This window comes from Balaenoptera ricei, chromosome 20 (assembly GCF_028023285.1).
Source record: "Balaenoptera ricei isolate mBalRic1 chromosome 20, mBalRic1.hap2, whole genome shotgun sequence".
In the NCBI taxonomy this organism is placed as follows: Eukaryota; Metazoa; Chordata; class Mammalia; order Artiodactyla; family Balaenopteridae; genus Balaenoptera; species Balaenoptera ricei.
In genome coordinates, this window is record NC_082658.1 from 23,020,767 (window position 1) to 23,047,333 (window position 26,567).

The 26,567-nt window shown below is 46.5% G+C and overlaps 1 protein-coding gene across 1 annotated transcript in view; it reads left to right on the top strand.

The window, feature by feature from the left end:
- The first annotated feature begins 218 nt into the window (after nucleotides 1-218).
- The window catches only part of NMT1 (N-myristoyltransferase 1), a 33,304-nt gene continuing 6,955 nt past the window's right edge, over nucleotides 219-26,567 (top strand). Inside the window, exons 1-8 of the mRNA XM_059906973.1 lie at nucleotides 219-364; nucleotides 11,734-11,842; nucleotides 14,302-14,446; nucleotides 20,414-20,532; nucleotides 21,096-21,187; nucleotides 22,421-22,537; nucleotides 23,338-23,508; nucleotides 24,565-24,673. Coding sequence (XP_059762956.1) covers nucleotides 234-364; nucleotides 11,734-11,842; nucleotides 14,302-14,446; nucleotides 20,414-20,532; nucleotides 21,096-21,187; nucleotides 22,421-22,537; nucleotides 23,338-23,508; nucleotides 24,565-24,673 — 993 coding nt within the window. The 5' untranslated portion in view covers nucleotides 219-233. The remainder of the gene's footprint in view (nucleotides 365-11,733; nucleotides 11,843-14,301; nucleotides 14,447-20,413; nucleotides 20,533-21,095; nucleotides 21,188-22,420; nucleotides 22,538-23,337; nucleotides 23,509-24,564; nucleotides 24,674-26,567) is intronic.

The following is a 26,567-nucleotide window of genomic DNA, read 5'->3' on the forward strand; positions in this document are numbered from 1 at the left end:
GGCCGAACTCCCAGAACTTCCGGGTAGTGCTGGCTTCCCACCCACGACAGCCTCCCCTCTTGATTTCTGGGTATTGTAGTCCATCTTGTTCCGGTTTCCAGGGAATGACCTTCTCCTAGTTACGGATACCTTCGCCACAAAAACTACAAAACCCAGAATGTCGCGCAAGTTCCCCTCGTCCAATAGGAACCCCCCATGTAGCGAGGCGCGGAGGCCGGCTCTCGCAACTCAAGATGGCGGACGAGAGTGATACAGCAGTGAAGCCGCCGGTACCTCCGCTGCCGCAGATGATGGAAGGGAACGGAAACGGCCATGAGCATTGCAGCGATTGCGAGAACGAGGAGGACAACAGCTACAACCGGGGGTAACAAGATCCTCGGAGTCCAATTCCCATCCAGTCCCCCACAACCTGGGTCTCTGGGGTGCGGGGAAGTCATCGGGAGCTTAGTGTATTCCCACCCCCACCTTCTTATTGGCTGAGACATTGGAATCCTGCCTGGCGATTGGTTGCTGTCTTTGTCATGTATCAGGGGTGGGTGGTTAGTATATTAAGGCCCAGAGACATTCAATACTTTTATTATATACAAGTTCTTCTGTGTAATGTTCCACTCGTGTGGCTCAGGCGCGTCCGAGGAAAAGAGCATGTTGGACGATGGTCTTCAATGGCACAACACAGGTCAATCTAACAGTGCAGTTCAAAAGGAACGTTACTTATAAGGTGTTGTGTGAACAACGTGATTAGCAGTAAACGAATAATAAAACGTTTCACTGCAGTTCACCTTCAATGAGGAAATTCATCAGGCTATACCAACCATAATTATGTTGTAAAATATCACTACTAGAGAATCCCAAGATATAAACTCACCTTATAAACCCTGCGTAATTACTGTATGATAATGTTTGGATGTATACCGTGTCTGTTGCTCCAAATAATCCATATGTTTCCTGAACAGCACATAATTAGGTCTTCCAGTATCTTTGCTCTGTTAACTTTGCGAAGTAGCCTGGAGCTTCAAGAAATTGAGTGATGGTGCTTCCTTGGACAGTGTTTGGAAGTGGGTTTAATACTGCATCTCCTGTACTTGAGGGTCTTGCCTACTGGTAACTGTTTCTCGGGTAGAATAAATGCATCAGGCGTTTGAGTGTTGAGCTTCCAAATCAGTGTTCAGTCTTGCAAGCCACACCCTATCATTTCTCTTTCGACATATTGTTGCAGTGGCTGGCGCTGACGCTCACTCTCCCTATCTATATTTACATATGTGTTTTCTAACGGAAAGTCATGAGAGACTGTTTTGGATGTATAACTTTGGCTGAGTCTTTGGTAGTCTGATTTTCATAGCCATCCTGTCATTTGCTGTATCGGTTGGTGGTAGTTCTGGAGGTAAAAGTAGAAGGTTGAGATCTTTGGATAAACTTTAAAGAGAAATTCTGCTACCTTAAGGCAGTGGGAGAACAAAGGATTATTTAAGTGGTTTATAAGTGGCTTGTGATGAATGCTTAGGTTAAAAGATCTAGCTTCATGTTCTTCAATCAGCTTTAAAAACCACAAGAAGAACGAAGGGGAAAAGGAAGCTTGTCAAATTTGGTTTTTATAGGACTGTGTTCTTTTGCACACAGATCTCATGTAATGAAAGCCTTGTTTTGAAGTGTGAGATTCCTGAGAAAGGAAGAGCTGAGAAAGAGGAAGTAGGAACAGGAAGGAGGGAAAGTGCAGCCCTTCTGAGTAGAGATTCCAGTCATATGTGAGAGTTCTTGAATTCGAAATTCGTTTCAGAAGTGAAAGTACGGCTTCATCTTTGCTGTGCGTGTAGTTGCTTTTAGTTTTCAATGCTAAACTGTTTCCTTGACCAGTGTCTGTAGCTCGTTAATTGGTTTATAATCTATGAATCACTTTGCAAGACTGTTTGGCAGAAACTTCTGTGTTTTATTTAAAGTACAACAAAGTGGTAACCTAAAAAAAAACCTTTGGAGGTGTGTTGTTGTTGTACATGGTTACGGTCTGGGTGAACAAATTCAGTTTTTTAGCAACCCGAATCTAGAGATCTGTATAAATAAGTTTGGAGGTGGCAGGTGAAAAACAGAGGACCCAGCCTGGAGGACAGAGTCTAATTCTGACACTTAGAATCTGGGATGGAGTCAACATTTTTCCATTAATTGTCAGAGGAGACAGTTTTGGGAAGAAGCTGTGTGGTATGATGGGAAAAGCATAGACTTTGGAATCATTCAAACCTGTGTTCAAAGCCTGGTTCTGAAACTTAATAGTCCTGTGACCTTGGGAAAGTTAACCTCCAGTTGTAAAGATTAAATGAGATAACATCTGAAGCAGCCTTCCCCCTTCCTTTTATTCTTCAAATCTTCCCTGTCCTCCTTCCCCCAGCTTGCCCCCCCATCACATACTGTATTTTTTTTGTAGCTTTTATCATGACAGTAGTTAAATAACATTCATGTCCTGTCCATGTCTTACCTACTGTGAGGTGTCTCAGAACAGGGATCCTGTCTTTGAGATGCCTGGCAGTTAGTGGGCGTTAATGAGTGTTTGCTGGATGAATGAATGACCAATGTTGAAGTTCGTAGCCTAGTGTTAGTGGAGCTTCATTTCTCCTTACTGAGGGGAAGGATGTCAGATTTTCTTACATGTACACTTTCTTTTCCCAAGTAAGTCTCATAAGCCTTACTACAGTTTTTGTGAAATAATCCACAGATATCAAGGATCCTTCAATTTTTCATGGAAGTTTTCCACTGTTTTTTGGCTTCTTGAAATTTTTCTTGCCTTTACTTAATATTAGTTTAAATGTTTTCAAAAGTGATAAAAGAATTGAAGGGGAATATCTCCTTTTTATGCTAACAGTTCTAAAAGACAATATGCTATAAAAGTTAATGATAGTTCCAACTAACCCTAGTTCTCTTGGGCCTTTCAGGATGGGCTCAGTGCTTTACACTAATGAAGTGACATACGTTCATGCACTGGAATAATAGGAAATACAATTCTGCTAGTTCTTACATCCCTTCTTTGTGTAGAAGTTTAGCTCTTGATTTTTTTAGTCGTGTGTTTCTTCCATAATTAAATATTTGGTGAGTATAAATTTCATGTATACATATAAGCACACATGTGCACATGCGTGCACATACAGTATATAGGTGTGTGTGTGTGTGTGTGTGTGTGTGTATGTATCTGCCTGCAGTTTTTCTATCTGCTATTTTTTTTTTTAAATCCACTCAACAGAGGAAAGAAAGGAGGATAGCATTCCACCCCCACCCTCTCCCCAGTAACTTGCCTGGCATAAGTTACCGTGAGCAATTGAGTGGAGAGTCAGATTAAGATCATCTTTATGCTTTATCCCCCTGCAGGTCATGATTCATCTATGGGTTTAATTTGCTTGTTTGGTTTTTCCCCTTTTTAAAATTTTAAAATTTTTGTGTTTTTTTTTTTTATTGGAGTATAGTTGCTTTACAATGTTGTGTTAGTTTCTGCTTCTTGTTTGTTTTTAGTGAGAGACATAGCTAAAGAATAAACCTTATCAGCTGGCAGTAGATTTTAATTGTGGGGTAACAAACAAAGTTTATCTGGGTGTTTTGGAAAGGGAAAACTTTTAGACTATTTTGTTTGTAGAATTAGTTCCTAGAATTTATTCTGCAGTGTCATCCATACCACTGAGGTGCTGGGAAGCCATGGATCAAGAATGCTTTGTTAAGGGATGTCTGTTTCCCATTCTGTTCTCTTACTCCATGGGGACAGGTTAATATGGGTTCTTAAAAGTTTTCCTCACTTCCTAATCATGAGATATTATCCTTTATGAAGAAACTTAAGAGAAAAGAAAGGTCTCTTTGAATGGAATTCCATAAAGCTATCCTTACTTGCTTCTGTTTTATTCTTCAGATTCTCCAGGAGTGGTTCTTTCCACATTTATTTGATGGCTTATAGCTGTATCTGGCTCTTAGAAGAAGAAATCTTTTCAGTTCCTTTTTCTTAATTTCTCTCTTCAGCTTTTGGTTTTTCAAAACTAGATCAAAGCAGAAATGAAAAGAGAAACCTCATCACTGATATCAAATAAGTGTTCTAATTTTATTTCCCAATTAAGTGGCAATTAAAAAGAAACTAATCAAGAGCTGCTTCAGAGAGAAGGGACTGGAGAGCAGAAGAAATGAAAAGTAAATGAGAGCCTATTTCAGGGAGACTGCTGTTCATGGCAAACCAGTTTTGCTGATTTTTCACATTGTTTAATGTGCTCACTCTAAAATTTCCCAGCTTTACTAAGTCTGCCATTAACCCTTTCCCTGCAGAGTCCATAAGTTTTGGGACCATAAATTTAGTAACTTTAGGAGGATGCTGCTTTAGCTCTTCCTCTTTAACCTTTTATCTGAAATCTCTGCCCTGCAAGCCTCTCTTCCAGTTCCCCAAGGATGGTGCTCTTGTGATTCTTGCATTTAAGGCACACAAAACACTATGTTCTCTCTTGAGAGCACCAAAACAAAAACGAAACTAATATTCTTCAACAGGGTTGGTACTTGCTTCAGAATTTTTTCTACTGCTGCTTTCTTCAAGAGGGAGCTAAGGAGGGTTCACTGTTGTTAAGTGTTCAATGAATGTTCTCAGTTGCTAGCATTACTGTGTGCTGGGCACTGTGCTAAGCCCTTTACATGGATTATCTCATGTAGACTTCACTTATAAAGACTGATTTAGCTTTTGTAATGAGGCTTGGGATTTGCAAATCCACCTCTCCCTTTGACACCCAGGAGGATCCATTCTGAACTTGCTGAATTTCTTTTCCCTACTACATTGACTCCTTCCTCCTGACTCTGCAGCAGTGTGAGTCCTGTCTTTGGAGGCATTCAATAACCCATGGACTTTCCCAAACTAGGGAGCCAGTTGGTGATGGAGGTGACTGGCCCCTTTAAACCGTCCTTCATAGACTGATATCTTTTTCAGAGTTCATTCCAGTATGTGAAATTGCTGCCAGCACTGAGTCACTGCTCTGAAAATTACTGAAAATGGTCTCTGAACAGCATTTGATTTGACCTAGGAGTTGCCAGGTTACAGTCTAGCTCACCAAACCAACCCAGAGTATGTAGAATTTACATTTCTGTCTCATTCCCATTGTAAACTACTTAGTGTAGCAGAGCTTTTGTGACCCCTAAAAAACAATTTTCCTTCATGACAGGAATTGGCTTGTTCACACTCAAAACTCTGGCTAACTATCCCAGGGAGGGCAGAGGGTGGCAGTAAAAGCAGTCTTTTGTAATCCCTTCTCACAACCTGCTGTTCTTTTGACAGGCCTCCTGGGTACCTTGATGGCAGTAGTAGAGTGTTTTTATTTTTACAGTCATTTAGGACTCACAAGCAGTTTTTTATAAGAATAACTGATTGGTGGGAGTTTGCAAAGTTTGGGGGATTGCATTAAGTGATCCTGCAGCCGCAGCACGAGGATCAGCAGCTGATACTGATTGATGCCATGTGGTTTCCACCTGGGCCCCCTTGTAAATGCCATTGCATTCACCTGGCTTTGGGCCTTCTGAATACTGTATCAATAGGATTGCTAGTGAATCATACCTCATGAATAAATTGATTTGCAGAAGGGGAGTTCCCTGGTGGTCCAGTGGTTAGGACTTGGTGCGTTCACTGCTGTGACCCCGGGTTCAATCCCTGGTCCAGGAACTAAGATCCTGCAAGCCACTGGCATGGCCAAAAAAAAAAAAAAAAAAAAAAAAAATTTGATTTGCAGAAGGATTTCCTGATGTCTACAAGTGGAATCAAAAGGATGTTAGAGGCTAGGATTTATTAAGTTTCTCTGGAAATTTTGAATTTTAGCCTAAAAAAATTAACTTCCAGTTTGTAGGGGTAGAAAACAGGTAACCGAAAGTCGTAAATTTTATTTTCTGAACTCTTTTTTTCTTTTGATCTCATAATCAGAACTGAACCATGGTCTGTGTTTAAGACATCGGAACCATTCGAAGTGGTTAAAGTGGAGCTTTTTTGTTTTAACTCTTATAGAAATAGAACAGGTCCTAAGGAGGGAGAAGACAATGAATAAGAAAGTTGATCATTTAATAAGAAATTTGATAATTTAAAATCTCAAACAGTGGCTCAAAAGAGCACAGCATCACCACTGCTTTCATAGAACGTTAACACAGCTGTCCTATGGAAACACTGCTAAAGATGTTTTGCTGACCCTCTTTTGGGTTCTAGCTTTTCAGGGTTTTATTTTAGTCTGTTATGCCTGGAAAGCATCAGTCAAGCACGTATTTGTTGAACTCTCAACTGTGTGCTCAGCATAACTAGGGCTGCTGTGGGAAACAGCTGTGAAAGATACGGTCCCTATACCAGGAAAATTTTTATCTCATTGGGAAGCCAGGCAGCAACACATTATATATATAAAGTATTAAATTGTGTGGGAGATCATAATCTTAAAACAGATGGACATCAATGAGAATGAGAGCTGGAGTAGTCAGGGAGGCTTTCTGGATAAAACATGGCTCACTCTCCTCATTGCCTTTAATGTCTGCTCCTCTGATACGCAAAAATTTGTTTTAGGGCTTTCGAAGGTTCTCAGATAAATTCTCACAGGGAATGAGACTTCAGCGTTTGGGGAGGAATGGGCCAAGTGGTTAGATTGGTGACTTGTCCCTGGGTACTAGTTGGTTAGTTGATGCCTCACGTCCCTGGGCCTTGGTTTCCTCTTCTGTAAACAACAGGTTAAGCCAGACGGCCCTGAGATTCCTTCCAGCTCTGGTGATTTAGCTCCCAGGATAACAACTTTCTGTCCCTCAGCCACGCACCTTTGAGTGGATTTTGTTATCAGTAGGATTAAGAGGAGGCCTGTGTCATGGACCTGCACTGCTGCTGTCATCTGGAGGTTGGCTGCTCGAGCTGCTCCTCTGTCAGCCTGCCCTTCCCTCCCACCAGCACACACTCTGGTGCTGCATTCTATTTCTAGAAATAAGTACTGAAGTTCATTTTCCATCTCCTTCCTCAGCCCTGACTTTATTTTATTAATAATTATTTATATTTTATTTTTGGCAGCATTGCGTCTTCATTGCTGCACACAGGCTTTCTCTAGTTGTGGCTAGCGGGGGCTACTCTTCATTGTGGTGCGCAGGCTTCTCATCGCGGTGGCTTCTCTTGTTGCGGAGCACGGGCTCTAGGCGCGCGGGCTTCAGTAGTTGTGGCACGCGGGCTCAGTAGTTGTGGCTCGCGGGCTCTAGAGCACAGGCTTAGTAGTTGTGGTACACGGGCTTAGTTACTCCGCGACATGTGGGATCTTCCGGGACTAGGGCTCGAACCCGTGTCCCTGCATTGGCAGGCAGATGCTTAACCACTCCACCACCAGGGAAGTCCCCAGCCCTAACTTTATACCAGAGCATCCATAGGATTTCTTATATGTTTGAACTTAGAATATTTTGACCTTCATTTAAAAATGACATTTCTTGATTACTTTTCTTCTCTGTTCCTGGTTTGTCATTCTGCTCATTCATCCCATATTCGCTAGGTTGGTCGTTAATGACTTGAGTTGATCAACTTTACTTTAGAATGTACATTTCAAAATTTTTATGTGAATTCCCATCTCCCTTTCCACTGCAGGCAGCCCCTCCCCCCCCCAAAAAAAGGGGGCAAGTTTCACTAATTCTCTGCTCATTATTTTGGAACCAAATGAACCAAAGTTAGACTTTGATTTGCTGTATTCCAAGGTTCTGGCCAATCCCTTTGAAGTATGTTAAGGTGACTGGCAGGTTTAGAGAGATCTCTGAGAGATTTCTGTTTTAATTTGTGGAGTCCCAGCATGCCCAGGGATACTCACCCAGTGGGTATGGACTCCAGGTCCCTTTAAAAATGAAGCCAAATTCTTTTGAGAAGGACCAGCCTAGCTTTCGCGGGGTCCTTTGGTTTGGTTCTTCCCAAATCCAGATTGAGGCCATCCTGTGAAATGGTATTGACTTCCTAAGATGCTTCCTAAAGACCTACTCTCAAGGCCTCTGAGCTTGGTTTCTTATGGATAATTAAAGGTATTATAATCACCTGGAGAGCTAACCCTACTGTGCTCCTTGGAAGTCTCTTCTCCGAGTCAGTTGTCTTCCTGTTTGGGTTGTTGACTGTCAAACCATGTTGAGCTCATAGTGTTCTCATGGATACGGCTCAATACCTGGTAGCTCAGTGACAGTGACTTTTTTTAAACTTTCCTTTGTTCTTCAGGTGTCTCCGTATTCTTGATGTACAAATTGAGACAGGATAGTTGCTCAGTAGCTGCATGTGCAAATTCAAGCCAATCCAAGGAAAATGAAAGTAGCTCTCTGGTTTTAGTTTGGGTCTTGGAGTTTGCTGGGCACTTGTATTAATAATGCATAAAACAGAACAAGAGTTCTACCCAAGGTCTGTCCACAAAAATGGGGTCCATAAAGAGATGGCTACACGGAAGTGGCTCCACTGAATAGCAAGAGCAAAGGCAGGAAGGGAGTTTTTAGTGATTTTGCCTATTTGTGAAGATGTCTACAGTCGGAGGAAGTAATTTCTTCTATTTTCCTGATGAGAAATTGTGTTTAGTAAGTATTCAGTTAGTAAATATGCAGCAGTTCTTTACTTTAACTTTTTTGATTCTTTTTTCCATAAAAACAGTTCTTACGGTAATTCATATACAGGGACCAGATAATTCATTCCATAAGCTGAAATGAATAAGGACTTATAAATTGTATCAGCAGTGGAATGCTGCTTTGTCTCCTACCATCAACCAGCTTTTTGTTTTTTTTAATTTATTTATTTTTGGCTGCGTTGGGTCTTCATTGCTGCACGCAGGTTTTCTCTAGTTGCCGTGAGCGGGGGCTACTCTTCGTTGTGGTGCGCGGGCTTCTCATTGCGGTGGCTTCTCTTGTTGCGGACCACGGGCTCTAGGCACGCGGGCTTCAGTAGTTGCAGCACGCAGGCTCAGTAGTTGTGGCACACGGGCTTAGTTGCTCTGTGGCACGTGAGATCTTCCTAGACCAGGGATCGAACCCATGTCCCCTGTATTGGCAGGTGGATTCTTAACCACTGCGCCACCAGGGAAGTCCCCATCAACCAGCTTTTAAACCTTATAATGCTGCATACAATCCGGAGACTGAAGTGAGAATGTCTCCGGAATCAGAAAACCACACAGGGTTGTCATAGGCTGCGAACAGGCCTGTGCACAATAACAAAATTGAGACAATAAGAGGCAAGCTTTATCTTCAGTCTGTAAATGGCTTTATGGTTCCTATTCTTTGCCATGGCCTTGGGGGTTTTGCTGAGCATCTGGTTTTAAGGCGTTTACCTTATTCCCCCTCTGAATGTTATTGGTCTTCCTTCCGTGTTATGCCTTCTGTGTCCCATTAATATGGTATCCAGGAGGTGCACTTTCATCTGGATGTCAGAACCTTACACTTCGACCAAAGTCAGGACCTTACTTGCTCTCCCTGACTTTAGTCTTTCTGCAACAGGGGCCTGGTGAGAGGCCTGGCCTCACGGGTGCAGGCACAGTTATTCCCGAGCAGGGAAGTAAGGGTGGATGAGCTAGATGGGAACTGAATGTGATGGGCCGAGGGGAAAGCGGGGCTTGATGCCTTCCAGAATAAGAAGCTGCTGTCACTGTAGGCTTTCAAGCGTGGGAGGGACTCATGGAAAGCCATTTTCACAGAGGTGCGTCCCACTGCTATGTAGAGTTTAGGAGGAGGCAGAGAAGTTGTGATGTCAGGGAGATCCAGGAAAGGCTGGAGATAACTTTAGTCCAAGTGCAAGGTTGTGAAGTCTGGATGCAAGCACTCCTAACCAGGACTAGGACAAGAGAAATCTGAGGACATTCTGCAACGGGAAATAGCAGCACGTTGCCTTCTCCCTATACAGTACCACGTGCTATGAGATGATAATTAATATTCATAATAACTCCAAGGCACTTTAAGACCATGAAGCCTTTCTGAATTATAAAATAAAGCTTAAATGATACTTACCATATGGTATGTAAAATGTATTTTATACTGTTTGAATTCTTTGAAAAATTGATTATCTAGACTGTACAGCTAAAATAAAACCCTGCACTTAGCTGATTCTATAGATTAGGGTTCACTGTACCCTTGCGTTCAACTCCTAATTTAGACTTTTTAATGGAAGATTTCCAGGGAGGATGGCAGAGTGATAGTCCGGCATTACTCCCAGTCTGACAATGCCCAAATCAATTTAGACATGGCAAAAACCAACTACAACAGTAAATTAAGGGGCTTCCCTGGTGGCGCAGTGGTTAAGAATCCGCCTGCCAATGCAGGGGACATGGGTTCAAGCCCTGGTCCGGGAAGATCCCACATGCCGCGGAACAACTAAGCCCGTGCGCCACAACTACTGAGCCTGTGCTCTAGAGCCCATGAGCCGCAACTACTGAAGACCGCGCGCCTAGAGCCGGTGCTCTGCAACAAGAGAAGCCACCACAATGAGAAGCACGCGCACCGCAATGAAGAGTAGCCCCCGCTCACTACAACTAGAGAAAGCCCACACACAGCAACGGAGACCCAGCACAGCCATAAATACATACATACATACATAAATCTATTAAAAAACCAGTAATTAGGAAAGCAACCTGCAAGCTGAACCTTAAAATTCATCAATAAAATGAAGGAAACCCAGAATCAAAACTATTATCCTAAAATCAACAGGAATTGGGAGAAAACATTTGGGAGCGAATGAATGGAAAATGTTAGCAAAACCCAGTATAATATGTGATTTGTGTCTCAAAAATATTGAGAGACAATACAGAAAACGATAATGAGAGCCCGTAGGAAACTGTTAAATGTGGCTAAGAAACTGTTTTTGCTGCCTTCATCGGGTGAGTCATGCAGAGGGAAAGCAGCATGAGAAACCCCCATTCCTGTGGTTCACAGGCACACACGTTTCATGTAAATCTCTTCTTAGCAGGGGTGGCTGGGTGTTCATTGTTGTTGTTTTCCCAGGATTCCTAGTGCCGGGTTTTGCCGGTGGTGATCACCCAGTCTGAGCCGGCTGGTAGTTGTTCTCAGTCCTACAGGCCTGATTTAGGCATTTCTCGTGAGCGTTTGGCTATTTTGGACACAGATCACAGCAACATTAAACTGCCTTTTTCCTTGTTCCTTCCTCCCTTTCCAATACTGCCTTGTGCTTTAGGTCCAGATGGGGCAACTCAGAAAACCTAATGCATCGGGAGGGTGGGAGTGGAAGTGAGGGAGAGTTTCCAAAAGACTACTTTGGGCTGTCATCCCTTTAAATTCCAGGCTCTAAGGAAGTGTTGGTGGTATGAATGCCCTGTTAACAATTATCATTTGCCTTTGCTGCCAGCAACCTGGCAATCTAAAGAAAATAACCATTGGAATTCCCTGACTGTCCAGTGGTTAGGACTCCACGCTTTCACTGTTGTGGGCCCGGGTTTGATCCCTGCGGGGAACTAGGATCCCGCAAGCCATGCGGCGCGGCCAAAAAAGAAAGAAAATAAACCGCATAAAATAAAAACAAGAACAGAAAAGGTCCTTTCAAACAAATAGGCCATCCCTTGCACATCGCTCCCTCCCTGGGCTCTGGTGGGAGTGGAGAGGAGAACTGTGTCTGCTGGTGTCCTCCAAATGCCCCTTCTGGGGCCTGAATTCTCTGGTCTGCTTCTGAAGCCAACAGGCTTGATTAAGGAGGGTCTGGCTCTACAGAAAGCTCTTTGTCAGTGTAGCTCAAAACAGATGATTTTTTAAAAACCCTGCATCAGTATTTACTTTGTCTTACAGTGGTTTGAGTCCAGCCAATGACACTGGAGCCAAAAAGAAGAAAAAGAAACAAAAAAAGAAGAAAGAGAAAGGCAGTGAGACAGATTCAGCCCAGGATCAGCCTGTGAAGGTAACAAGGAGGCTCTGTTTTCTGGTGACAGAGTCGCTTTTTCAGATGAGAGGGTGTTGGGGTAAATGTATAGGAACAGTGTAGATCGACAGTCTCCGCTGGTATTACTTCGAGAGGGAGGAGTTGGATCCCTCTGCTGCCCTCTGCTGCCCTAGACCTAGGTGATGAAACTGCTATCCTACCTTAAAAGGCACAGCACGTTAGACATGGACTCCCAAGCGTGGTGCCCCCTCAGAATTTATAGGTGCGTACCTGCATGGGGTGTTGTGCTACGTGCCATAGAGTGATTCCCTTGTGACAGCCCCTGTGGCCTAGAGCAGTGGTTCTCGGCCTCTTCTGTCTTCAGTGCCCACCACTATGAGAATGAAAGGCCTGTTCCTATTAAGGCAGACCTTTATGTATTGAAAGCATTCTGTTGATGCTATAGTTATTGTAATGAGAACTGAGACTCCCACAGAGCCCATTTCTGAGTTCCATAGTTGAGAACCACTGGCCTAGAGCTTACATCTGAGACTGACACACCGACACAAAACCCAGAAGTATGGGTAAGGATTGTTTTGTTTCTTAAATAAAGCCACATTAAAAAAAGAAAACCTTTTATTTCAGGTAAGTGCTGTCCTCTTCAAAGTAGGCCCTGGAGGAAGCTCAAAACATACCCATAATTCTTTTAGAATTGCCTCAGTTTACAAGCCTCACAAGAAATCCAGTCTCATTCCAGTATACCCACCCCTTGCTTTGTGCCTCGAAAGTCATACTCCAACTTGAATCTCCTACCTTACTGAGATATGGCTTCAAGTAATTTTTTTGATATTTTCAATACTAAACCCACTGTGAAAAAAAAAATACTACCATTATTGACCACCATGCTGGCCAGCTAGGTTCTTGCCAGGCACATCGTTTAAATTAACCCCAACCTTCAACTTCTCTACAAGGTAGGTGGGGGGGGTCTTCCCATTTTAAAGACGAGAGGAGGTGGTTTACCCAGGTCTTTCAGTCAGGAATCCTAGCCCAAGCCCATGCTTTGGCTTTAGGGATTCTTGTTTGTTTCTTTGTTTGTCTGGGGGTGGGTTTTTGGATGACTCCAGGGGGGTTTGAACTCAAACCTTTATCAAAATGGTTCACTTTGAAATTAGAAAATCTCAACAAAACACCATTTATATAGCCGTTCTGTTTTTCTCTTTATGAGAGTGTTGGAATACATCGTAAAGAATTTAGAAAAAAACATAGCAAGAAGAAGAAAATGAAAATCATTTCTAGTTCTACCTCCCAGGAATAAGCAATATAAATATGTTGGTTTATATTCTCCCTTTCCTTCACAATTTAAATGAAAAAAAGATGTAGGAAAGTGAAAGTATTAGAAGTTATGGGTATTTGTATAATCTTAAGCTGGACATAAGATCCAGAAGCCATAAAAGAAAAAGTGACAAATTTCAAACTTCTCTGTAAAAGTCAAAAGGTAAACAACAAACTGGGCAAATACTTGCAATACATGAATCAGTAAATTTAAGATAATGAAATAAGTAGGCCATTCACAAAGAAAAAAATAAAGGTTTTTATATGAAAAGATGGTTAAATTTGCAATGAAAATTAAAGCAACATTTTTTTTTTTCCCTAGATTGGCAGAGATTAAGATTTGGTAAATCTGATGATGAGGGTCTTGAGAAACACGCTCCCATACACTGTTCACTGGGTTAATTGATATTCTCTTTTTAGAGAGTAAGTTGACAGTATATATAATCTCAAACGTGCATCTCCTTTTACCCAGCAAGCCTCCTTTCTTAAACTTTATCCGGCAGAAATACGTATTCAGTGAGCAAAAATAAATGTAGAAGAAAGTTCATTGCAGCATTGTCTGTAAAACTGAAGACCAAAATGCCATTGGTAGGGGGTTGGCCAGATATATTGTAGTCTGTGCACGCAGGGGATTCAGTTGTTGGAATGGGCAGGTCCATGTGACTGCGTGGAACGGTCTCTAAGACATAGTGTTTAAAGAAGAACAGTCAGTAAAATAATACTGTACGATCCAATTTGAGTTTTTGAAAATTGTGTGTGTGTTTGGAACTTGCATGCAAAAAAGTCTGAAATTATATTTGCCTCTTCTCACCCTACCTCCCAAATTTAAGACTGTTGATGACAAGGATTATATTTGAGGGATGGGACTGTTGGGTTTTTTATCTTCTGTGTGTTTTTACATTTCCGCATTGTTTGAAATTTTACACTGAGCCATGTTTTGCCATCAACCATCGTAAGACTAAGAAGAGGAGAAGCCCTGTAGGAAGCACCTCCCTCTCATACTGCTCATCGTCAACCGCTCTTTCTCCACTTGTCCTACAACAGCTGACCTCTGAGGAGCCACACCCCTTCTTTGAGTTGTACCCCCTTAACTCTTGGACTTGAATGAATCAAAAGTGTTTATTAATATAATGGGCCTTTTCTCTCCCCAACTTTGTCTTATTCAGATGAACTCTTTGCCAGCAGAGAGGATCCAGGAAATACAGAAGGCCATTGAACTTTTTTCAGTAGGTCAGGGACCTGCAAAAACCATGGAGGAGGCTAGCAAGCGAAGCTACCAGTTCTGGGACACGCAGCCCGTCCCCAAACTGGGTATGTATTTGCTTTCTTCCCCAGGCGAAGGCAAAGGCAAAGGCAAGGGCAAGGGCGAGGGCGAGGGATGTGCCTTAGCCATGCTGAGGGTTCTATGCTGGATTTGTGAGGGAGGACGAGAGAGTTCTGTTGTTCCTTGGTGGTAGTTTTTAGAGGATGGTCTTTACAGTGCAGTTCAGAAAAGATTGTTGTTCAGGGACCTTATCATTTCACAGTAACACATATTGAGAACAAATAATGGTCCTTTTAGTCCATCATCATCCAGTATAAATCTACAGAGAAAAACAGGGCATTGGCACATGATGAGTGGGGATGTGTGCTCATGGACCTGTCTTCCAACATAGATTTTATGGAGAGACTTGTTTATCTGGGCAAGTGTTTAATCTGGAGTGGGCCAGTCCCCAGCCTCTTCCCCTTGTCTCAGACAGTACGTGCTTAATAGATGCAAAATAATTTGACATTTTGCCTAACAGTGATAGTTTAATTCCACCTGGAATACCATATGCAGGTTTGGTCGGCACCTCTTTAAAAAGCTATGATGAACTCTCAAAGGGGTGGGGCAGGCAGAAAATAAAAGGATTCCAGAAGAGACTGGTTGTAGCAGAGTTAGAGATGCCTGCTGAGACTGAGTCACAGCTCACCTTGACGGCTGACTTCAGAGGGTGTTATTGACAAAGTTTTTGCAGTGGGTTGCATCATGCTCCTGGACCCATTGATAGCCCAGTTCCTATTTTCTATGTGACTGGGAAAGTAGGTATGTTGAAAAAAACGTGTGTTAACAACAAACACGAGTGACCTTCAGGCTGTCCATGTCCATGCTCCCCTCCAGTGACACAGTGAGATTTGACTATGTTTAGTGGGGAGGAGGGGGGCGAGGGCAGAATGAAAGCCTGGTGAGGGGAGAGGGGCAACTGTGCCCAAGGAGAGTTGTCTACTCCAGAGTTTGCTCCTCCGGCCAGCAGGATGGACATTGCTTAAGAGCTTGTAGAAATGCAGAATCTCAAGCCCCAGACCTGCAGAATCAGAACGTGCAGGGGATTTGTGTCCACTTTGAAAGTTTGAAAAGCTCTGCTCTGGAGCAGATGCAGTTTGTAGACAGCTTAGTCACAATCCAGAAGCAAGCTGAGACGTGCCCCCCAGAGGGTGCAAAGCAAAGCAGTGCCTGGATGGTTGTGAGTCATGAATCAGCAGCAGGCACTGTTCTAGAACCCTGCCCTCACCCATCCACCAGGTCTGTTGAGCTGCCCAGGTCAGCCAGGTCCCAGGCCGCTGGCTAAGCCCTCCAGCAAGGCTTTGGGTCACAGTAATACTATTCTTAGGGTATTACAAGTACGGGCCCCAGTGACCACTCCCCCACGAAGCAGCAGGAAGAATCAAGAGCCACACGTTCCACCTCTGAGTGAATTGCACGAAGAGGCAGTCCGGGGTGGGGGGCTGCTGTGCATCTTGGCTGTTTTCAGATGGGGTTTTGGTTTGATTTTATTTTTCATTAAGAATTTGCAAATGGGTGACTTTGCTCCGTTCTTCATAGACATGGAACCTGGTGAAGAGGCCAGTTGGGATTAATGGGCTTCTCTTCTCCTTCTCTTCTGCTTCTTTCTCAAAGCTCATTTACTCTTTGTTGTTTGCCTCAGTTTCTCCACCTGTATGTAGACAGTGCTCCTGTTTTGCTCTCAGCTCGTGAAAAAGCCACACTATTGCTCACAGGGACCTAGATGGCCTCGGGAAGGTGGAATGAGGCTGTTTTGTTTCTTCTCGATATGCCTTCTGGGCAGTGTGGTGTGGGGCTCTGTGGAAGAGTGATCACTCCGAGCTTCTGGCCAGTCTGCCTTTCAGGTCCACGGTCAGTCAGGTCCAAATAAAGGATTCCTTTGTGTCTGTGAGTCAGCCCATAGAAAGTACCACATTATAGGCATCAGCTGGTCCACGTGGCTGAGGTGTCACCCCAGTTCTGCTTCTGACTGTTCTTAGGGTAGAGTGATTTATAGCTTCTTGCTTTAATTTTTTCCACTTAAATGGGGGCTAATAATTGTGAGACTCAAGCATATCAAGTATACTGTGTTTGCAGCACTCCCCAACTTGAGGCAAGAGTTAGATTGTATTCCACTCAAAAGACTTAGAATTCTTTAGAAGTTTAAAATCATCTGGGACTTCCCTGGTGGCACAGTGGTTAAGAGTCCTCCTGCCAATGCAGGGGACACGGGTTCAAGCCCTGGTCCGGGAAGATCCCACATGCCGCGGAGCAGCTAAGCCCGTGCGCCACAACTACTGAGCCTGTGCTCCAGAGCCCACGAGCCACAACTACTGAGCCCGCGTGCCACAACTACTGAAGCCTGTGTGCCTAGAGCCCATGCTCCACAGCAAGAGAAGCCACTGTAATGAGAAGCCCGCGCACCGCAACGAAGAGTAACCCCTGCTGTCTGCAACTGGAGAATGCCTGCACGTAGCAACGAAGACCCATCGCAGCCACAAATAAATAAATAAATGTATTAAAAAAAAATCATCCTAAGTTCACCATTGAAAGGCCTGTAAACAGCCAGTGTCTTCAGCTGTGTAACAGTTCTTTGTGCTCCCAGATCAACTTTTGATCTCCCTTTTCAGACCATGTCCTTCTCCTTTTTCAGTCACCCCTTTTCCTACGCTAGTGGGGTGAGGAATCCTTTTACTTTGCCTGACCTTAGTGGGGTGGAATCTGGTCGCTGTTAGATTAGTTTAAAAAGTAACTCTCCCGAAGAAAGGGAGAAGGCGGACTCGTACTTGGTTGCCCCAGGCCCTGAGAGAGGAGCTTCCCCACTTTGTCCCTTGTCCTACTCGTTTGGCTTAAGGTCTCCCAGATCTCACGTTCTTTTCTCCCAAGTCCTTCACAGGTGCACTGTGGCGCTTAGTTTTGGATCTCGGGTGTCCGCAGGCAGAGAATTTGGGGGTAGAGTGTACAGAAAGAAACCCGTTGAAAGTCCAGGGTTTTCTTTCAGAGTTCCCAGCGTCCTCCTCAGCTGCTCGCTGGCTCACGGTGGCCTAGAGACAGTTGGCTGCATTCCTGCCACGCTCTGCAGAGCAGCGCACGCCAACTCAGCCAGAGGCGCTCAGGAGCCATGAGAAGGTGGCAGGCAGGCCGGTCTCCACCGAGCAGCGCAGGCAGGAGCCCTGGGCCGCTCTCAGCTTCGCTGGCGCCCCAGACCGCGAGTCTGTTCAAAGTGCTTCTGCTTTCTCAGTGTTCCCTCTAACTCTGCTTTGTCAGCTGTGTCTTGCAGATGGCACACAGCCTTGAGATAACCTGTGAGAGCTGGTCTGTCAACACATAGATTAAGACTTACCAACTGAATATTGTATAAAAGTTCACTCAGTAATGTCACTTGACAAACACTTATTGAGTGCTCTTTGTAAAATTCAAATCTCAGGATGTCACTCCTCCCTCCCTTCCCCCTTAAAGACCCGTTCAGGATGTCCCACAGCCTTGAGGATGAAGTCCAGCCGCTGTAGTAGCTCGCAGGGTCCTCCACGATTGGTCCCCGCTCTCCTCTTCAGCCTCCTCTCCTAGTTTCCTTCCTTCCCCCCCCCCTTCATCTCCAGGCCTTGACTGTGCTGTTCCCTCAGTGTACCCACCCTCCCTGCCCCACCCTGTCCACTCCTGCCTAACTCCTAATTATCTTTGAGATCACATCTTTAGATATTCTTCTGAGAGGTCTTTCCTGACCCCTCCACCTCCTCCCCCTCCTACCATACTTCATTGTCGTGGACTCTCATTATACTGAGTGACAGGTGCCTGCTTGCTTGTTCCTTTGGTGCCCATGATGATGAGGACCTGCGTCCGTTTCATTCGCCAGCTCCTGCCCCAGAGCTGGAGCATTCTAGGATTCTGTGAACACATGGTGAAGGCGCAAATGGAAATGCTTGGTGCATGCAGGACCTGGTAACCAGCCTAAATGAAATGATTTGGCCTTGAGACTATTGTCATATAGTGGCAAAGACCACCAGTATCTTGTCCATGAAATAATTTAGGGGAAAAAAATTGATTAAAAGGTTCTGAAGTTTAAAAATGTCTTTTGGAGGGCTTCCCTGGTGGCGCAGTGGTTAAGAATCCGCCTGCCCATGCAGGGGACATGGGTTCGAACCCTGGCCCGGGAAGATCCCACATGCCGCGAAGCAACCTAAGCCTGTGCGCCACAGCTGCTGAGCTTGTGCTCTAGAGCCCGCGAGCCACAACTGCTGAGCCCGCGTGCCACAACTACTGAAGCCCGCACGCCTAGAGCCTGTGCCCTGCAACAAGAGAAGCCACTGCAATGAGAAGCCCGCGCACTGCAACGAAGAGTAGCCCCTGCTCGCCACAACTTGAGAAAGCTCGCGTACAGCCATGAAGACCCAACACAGCCATAGATAGATAGATAGATAAATAAAAATGTCTTTTGCAAAGGGTATAAATTCAAAACAAGATGGGAAAATTGATCAGCACCTAGACAAGACTAGAGTAGAAATCCTTGGTACTTTCCAAGGGTCCGGCCCTTGGCTTGGTAGGCTCAAAAAGTTATACCTGGCAGGGAATTGAAAGTGGATTGACTTATGTTAAACCAGTTCACAAGGGCTGCTTTATGAATTAATCAAAAGGCCAATTTCTAAACCAGGGAAAAAAATATATAACCTCTCTCCCAAGGAAACCTATTTGGGAGCAGCTTATAAATAAGAGTTAGCTGGATTCTTCCCTGCTGTGTCCCCATTGTTGCCTGTACTTTGCAATTTGTGACCCTTAGCACGTTGGTAATGACTCATTTCTTGAATATTTCCCCAGAAGATGGTGCATCTTGTGAGGCCAGGGACCTTGTCTTTTCCCAGCTCTGTCCTGTTACACGATGTCTGACTGGTGTTCAGTAAATGTGCCGGGCGAGAGTTAGATGGTCAGTCCTGATGGTGTTGTCCTCAGCTCATGGCTGGATGTAGCCATTTCCACTACACCTGCCCCACGGATCCATCACTGGGAGGGTCCACAGCTTCCTGTTACACGTTAGAATGGTGTGTTTGGGCCAGGAGTCCGAATGTCAATAAAAGCATGAACTGAGTGTCTAGAATGTACAAAACTTTTGCTGGGAGCCGTGTACTGAGTGGTCCCCTGTAAAGACTCTTTTCAAAATGTACTAAACATTTCATTCTTCTAAGTTGTGAACATGAATGAGCTCTGAACTGTAGAATCTGCCAGGGCCAAATAATTCCAGGGGCCAAAATTAAGTGGCTGATTTGTCTGAGTTTATCAGATAGGTCTGATTTGGCTGGGGTTGGGAATCAGGGCTCTGTCTTCTCAGCACCCCCCGCACTTCCTACGCACTCCACAGGGGAAGGGTGTCTGTCCCGGGTGGAGATGTCCCGTCAGACGGTAACTTCCCAGCAGCGTGGTGTAGACTCAGTGATTCAGCCTGAAGGTGCTCACAGGGCTCTGTAAACACCGAGGGCCTGAGCTGGCAGCGGCAGTTAACTGGCCCACGTTGTTCAAAGCCAAGGCTGGCAGGGCCCAGAGTGAGCCTGGCGCCTGGACGCCATTGTCTAGCTCAGGAATAGGCCCAGTACGTTGGCGTTGCTGTTGACACAAAAGCAGCCTTGTTGCAACTCCTTATAAATCCATCCAGGTCGATGGGCCTGGGCCGGGGCCATGACAGCACTCTACACCAACCAGGAGGCAGGAAGCCAAACTAGTCAAGATAAATGTTTGTCATTCAGTAACCCAAGGGAGATTTAAAAGAATGTCCAAGAAACCAACCACCTTGGATCCCACTGATTGTTCTTAAGTTTGGCCATGAATTGGCCCTCAGCTAGGGGCCAGGGGTAGCTGGAGAGATGGTCTGCAGTTGCCAAGAACAGAGTGTTCTTCAGATGGAGGGCTCCTAGGGCCAGGAGAAATTTGCTGCGGTCAGTCTTTGCGCTGAGCCCCTTCCCTCCCCTAGGAGGCCAAGGGTGAGGCTCATGGCTGTGCTCTTCTTCCAGGGGAAGTCGTGAACACGCATGGTCCCGTGGAGCCTGACAAAGACAACATCCGCCAGGAGCCCTACACCCTGCCCCAGGACTTCACCTGGGATGCCTTGGACCTGGGGGACCGTGGTGTGGTGAGTAGGCCTGGGTGGGCCAGGAGTGTGGACCAGTTGCCACTTTCACGAAGAGGCCTGCAGTCACATGGAGACAGCTTCTACTCAGGCCTTCCGCAAGGGCTCTCTTAAGAGCTGAGCCAAGCAGGTCTGAGCAGACCCCCCATCTGTTGCCTCTGGGGCCTGCCCACGACTCCACATAAATAGCTCTTGGCTTCTCTGGCAGGTTGAGAGTTAACCCCTGCAGCTCCCCAAGGCAGATACCTTTTCTTCATGCTTTCATTTTTCTTGTTCATCCATTTATTCAGTCCCTTGTCTTAACGATAGAGTGGTTGGTTAGTTGGATGACATTCTTGGTCTGCCCATTCATGTACTTAAGTCTGCCACTCTACCCTTGGTGGCTCAGTTTCCTCTTAAGCACTAGGGCGCTTGTTCCAGGAGTCCCTGCCATGAAAAGGATTTGTGAGATTAAACATAGCTTTTGGTAGTTTGCCTTGTCCTGAAAGGCTTGGAGCCCCAGGGTACTGGAGTTCGTCCCCACCCCTGGCAGAATACCTCTAAGGCAGCTCCTCATCTCTCTACAGCTGAAAGAACTCTACACCCTCCTGAATGAGAATTATGTGGAAGATGATGACAACATGTTCCGATTTGATTATTCCCCCGAATTTCTTCTGTGGTGAGTTGTAAGGGCTTCCTTATTAAGGTTCCAGAGCCCGGCATAGAGCAGAACGACAGGGCACCAGATTTTTCATCCCTGCTAAGAGCCATCCTTTTATTTTTTTATTTATTTATTTTTTTAAAATTTTACACTTTATTTATTTATTTATTTTTGGCTGTGCTGGGTCTTCGTTTCTGTGCGTGGGCTTTCTCTAGTTGCGGCGAGTGGGGGCCACTCTTCATCGCGGTGCGTGGGCCTCTCACTGTCGCGGCTTCTCTTGTTGCGGAGCACAGGCTTCAGATGCGCAGGCTCAGTAGTTGTGGCTCATGGGCCCAGTTGCTCCACGGCATGTGGGATCTTCCCAGACCAGGGCTCGAACCCGTGTCCCCTGCATTGGCAGGCAGATTCTCAACCACTGCGCCACCAGGGAAGCCCGAGCCATCCTTTTAATGACAGATTAGTATGCGATTTTTGAGTTTCTGCATCTGAAGGAGACTTGCTTCTCATGGAGCTTAGAATCGAAACCTTATTTAAGACAGAATGACTGGGTGAGGGATTCCTTTATGGAATTGGTACCCAGAAGAAAAGATCATCTGTTGTATGGTGACTTTATGTAAGAAGGGAGGGAGGGATGAGACCTGCTAAGATTTAAAAGAAAAGAGGTCGTTTTCTGTCCATTTCCTGAGCACGCTCAGTTGTATGAAAATGACCTTGCCTGGCTGGGCCACCCACCCTCCCGGGCCTCGTTTAATATCCGGGAAGGTAGAGGCATGAGGCCAGCACGGAGGGGGCCTGCCTGAAAGGGGAGGGAAAGGAAGACTGGCCAAGCGGAGAGAGAGGAGGTGATGGTGCTTGCGGGGAGGTGGAGCGCAGAGCTCCAGAGGCTCCACAGCCAGCTCCCGACCATGGGACCCACTGGACTCGAAGCCAAGGAGGCCGGTGCTCCGGCTCAGGCTGTCAGAGTAAGTGAGCACAAAGAAACTGGATCAGTATGAAATCTTCACTATGACAGCCCTGGGTTGGGTGAGCAAGTAGGCCAAGTGGACTGAGCAGAGAGAAAGGGCTGTAGCTCGATCCCATTGGTGTCCAGGAGGGTTTGGCCCTGAAGAGAATTAGGAGAATTGAGCTGTTCACCCCTGCTCAGGGCGGTGGTAGCATGAGCTTAGAACCAGACTCGGCGGTGGAGCCCAGACAGTCCCCCAAGCCCGCTGGCGAGCAGCACCACGGCTACAGCCCCCGTCTCTCCTCTAGGGCTCTCCGGCCGCCTGGCTGGCTCCCCCAGTGGCACTGTGGGGTTCGAGTGGTCTCAAGTCGGAAACTGGTTGGGTTCATCAGCGCCATCCCGGCAAACATCCATATCTATGACACGTAAGCACCAGCGCCGCTCCCACCCCCCGCATCCCCACCATCCTGCTTGGTCTGGGAAGGTGGGGGGGAAACATGCACATACTTTCCGTAGAAGGAAGAGGGAAGTTCCCACGAAGGGAGGGAACTTGGGTCTTGGGAATAGAAATTCATCATAGGAACCACCTGTCTGGCTCTGAATTGTTGCTGGTGCTCTTGTCTGTGACCTGGGCTGGAAGGAATCCACCCTGAGGGCCGGTGCACTCCCTGACCAGCAGTTCAGCGTTTGCATTTGTGCCACTCACGCATCGACACACTCAAGCCGCTTCAGAAGTGGGCGGGTGTGACTCACAACCACATTGTCACGGGGCCTTCAAGCTCTGCTCTTCATTTTCCCTGGAAACGTCAGAACCATCTACCACAGCCTTCTGGGCTTAGAGGCTGTGGATTCTTGGGGGAGTCAGAACCCCTGAAATCCTAGAATAACCCTTGACTTACTCTGTGGGGTTCCTGACGGCTAAAGGTGGGACCCCACCAGCCTACTATTGGGGCTTCACCAGGGAGATGCTGTGGTGCCTTAAATAAAGGAGTTTGCTTGAGTCCCACTTACCTTTGGAGGTAGAGTCTGTAGAGAGTGGGCCCCTTGCCTGGTGCAGCAGAGCAGGGCGGTAGGAGGGCGTCCTAGTCCCGACTGCTGAGTGCAGGCAGAGGCAGAACACGAGCCTGTGCTGAGGGCCCCGGTCCCTGCGGGGCGCTCCACGTGCTGGACGGGATTACCTTGCCTGTTAAAAGCCTTGTCCCTGAGTTTTTTCCTCCCTCTTCAGAGAGAAGAAGATGGTGGAGATCAACTTCCTGTGTGTCCACAAGAAGCTACGTTCCAAGAGGGTGGCTCCAGTCCTGATCCGTGAGATAACCCGGCGGGTGCACCTGGAGGGCATCTTCCAAGCTGTTTACACTGCCGGGGTGGTATTACCAAAGCCTGTTGGCACCTGCAGGTAAAAAATCTCTTCTTTGCAAGGTCCTAGCGACATGCCTGCTCTAGTTGAGGAGCTTGTGTCACCGTGAGTCACAGTTCTGCCCCTCAGCATGTGCCCAAGAGCATCTCGCTGCTCTGGTGTCTGATAAGGTGGGTGGTGGTGCCCACTGGAGCCGGGTGGGGCACACAGGGGAGTGACGGGGAGGCTGTAGGAACAGCAGCCTGCACAGTGCGTGCCCTGCCCAAAGGGGTTAGGCTTTCTTAGCTCCCCCTGATTCCTTCCATTTGGAAATGGTGGGGGTCAGTCTGCTGGGGTTTTGTTCTCGTTTTTAAGGATGAGGCCAAGTCTGGATTTTTATGGTAAATGTCCTAAAGTTTTAAATGGTTGGCCCAATTTTGTTTTGAATATTATGTGGGCCGAAGAGAGCATGTCTGATCCCTGTGTGCACCAAGCACAACCTCTGCCTTCGAAAGTTCTTTGAAACAATTGAATACTTTGCCTTAAGAACTTCAAAAGTGAAAACACCAGACAAATGCTGGAAAGGAGGAGGCAGAGGCTAAACATTCAGAGAACTAGAAGTCTTTTCCATTGACTTGATTCCAGGAGTGGGGATCGCTGTTCCCAGACAAATACTGTTACAGAGGAGTGGCTTGTGAACTTGACAAAGAAAATATGGGAAGCGCTGTGGCCGCTCTGCACTCGCTGTGGGGAGGTTGGAGATCTGGGGTGACGCCACTGGCTCAAGTGGGGCCCGATGGGTCTCTTACGCCACCTGCCGGCCATCTTGAGATCCCCGTGGCATTGTCTTTTTTTTTTTTTTTTTTTTTTTTTTAGTATTTATTTATTTGGTTGTGCTGGTTCTTAGTTGCGGCACGTGGGCTCCTTAGTTGCGGCATGCAAACTATTAGTTGTGGCGTGCATGTGGGATCTAGTTCCCTGAACAGGGATCAAACCCGGCCGCCTGCATTGGGAGTGCAGAGTCTTAACCACTGCACCACCGGAGAAGTCCCGCCGTTGTTCTTTTAATGAGATTTGCCATAGTCCTCTGAGGACAGGACATTTGTGTCCCCACAGGTACTGGCATCGGTCCCTAAACCCACGGAAGCTGATTGAAGTGAAGTTCTCCCACTTGAGCAGAAATATGACCATGCAACGCACCATGAAGCTCTACCGACTGCCAGAGGCCAGTGGTGCTTCGGGGCCCTGGGCAGGGGCAGGAGGGAGGCCAAGGAAAGCCTCGCCCTCAGCAGGAAAGGAGCGGGGCCTGGCGGGGGGAGGGGGCTCTCTTACCAGAAAGGCAACTCAACCCGTAGTTTCCAGATTCCTAGCCTTTCCATCCTGTCGTTCTGTTGCCTGTAGCAAGGTTTTTATTTTAGTTGGACTTTCTCTGTTCTCCTGAGCCTGCATCTGGGCTAGTTTCTGTGCCATCTGTTGGCAGACTCAGAGAACACCTATTCCGTGTAATTTTAGCCTAAGTGAAGCATAATGGAGAGATGAATCCACTCACTGGTACGCAGCACGTCCCAGGACCCAGCGGAAATGAGCCACAGAGCATCTGCTGCTCCCTCTGCCAAGTCAGGTGGAGGAGAGGTGGCTTGAGTTTGTGAGGGGAGCCCAGATTTCCAGTCCCAATCCTCCCGCCCAGATTTTGCCACCGAAGGACTAGGCAGCCTGCAGTGAGCTGGTTTTCTCCTCTGGGCCTCGGTTTGCCTAGTTTGCCAGTGAGACAGACGCTCCTTGTTCTCCTGTTGTGCCTGTCTTCAGGAGCCTAATGGATCTTAAAATCCCTTCTCTTCCCTCAGAGCTCTTCCGGGCAGTGTCAGCACAGTTATTGGATGCCTGCTGATCAGAGGGCTGCCCGCCTGGACTCATCAGCCACCAAACTGGATTAATCGCCCTGGGATTGGGCTGATCCACCCCTGGATTGGGGTCATTAGTGTCCCGCTTTGAGAGCCCGCTGCAGCATAGTTAGGCACTGCCCGGGAAACCAGATTAGGGCGCCACGATGAGTGTCCCCTTGGGCCACTGGAGAGCGTTCTTAAAGTGTAGCAGCTGGAAGAACGTCTTTGGATCTCCCCGCCTGTGGGTGAGAACCCCAGCATGGCTGCTTTTTCAGTCCAGGATTTGAGGTGTCACTTTGGGAGCTACCATGTAGATACGAGGTCACTAAGTGTTCCCTAGAGACATCAGGATTAGCAAGGAATTATGGCAGCTAGAGGTCCTGGAACTGCAGTTTTAAATTTATTTATTTACTTATTTATTTTTGGCTGCTTTGGGTCTTCGTTGCTGTGCGCAGGCTTTCTTTAGTTGTGGCCAGCTGGGGCTACTGTTCGTTGCAGTGCGCGGGCTTCTCATTGCAGTGGCTTCTCTTGTTGCGGAGCATGGGCTCTAGGTGCACGGGCTTCAGTAGTTGCGGTGCCAGGGCTCAGTAGTTGTGGCGCACGGGCTTAGTTGCTCCATGGCATGTGGGATCTTCCTGGACCAGGGCTTGAACCCATGTCCCCTGCATTGGCAGGTGGATTCTTAACAACTGCGCCACCAGGGAAGTCCCCTGGAACTGCAGTTTTAAAAGCAATTCCTGTACACCTGAAACTAACACAACGTTGTTAATCAACTATGATATAAAATCTTTAAAAAAAAAGAAGCAATTCCTGCATTAGGAAGCAGTTGTATCAGGCAGTGACTGAGGTATATAAACTAACTCTACCCTGATTTCAGATTCGGCTGACCCCACCTTTGTGTGTTAAGCCTTTGGGAATGTTCCCTCAGCCCCAGTATTTACTCCGGAGTATCACATGGCTTCATTCCACTGAAGCACTTTCTAAGGAGAAGCAGCTGTGGGGTGGGATTCTGGCATGAGATTAAATCCTGGGAGTTCGGTGCTTTTCTTCTGAATTTTACTTGTAGCAGTGTCCTGCCAGGGGCAGTACTGGTGTAGTGGTGTCCAAGTGGATAGGCAAGGCGGGCATCCAGTGTAGGCTCTGCTGGGCCCGGGGTTCCATGGTGCCTGTGGCTGGGAGGCTGGCTGTGAAGTGCTCTAAGTCTGTAGGAGAGAGAGCGTGGTGTAGGAAGAGATG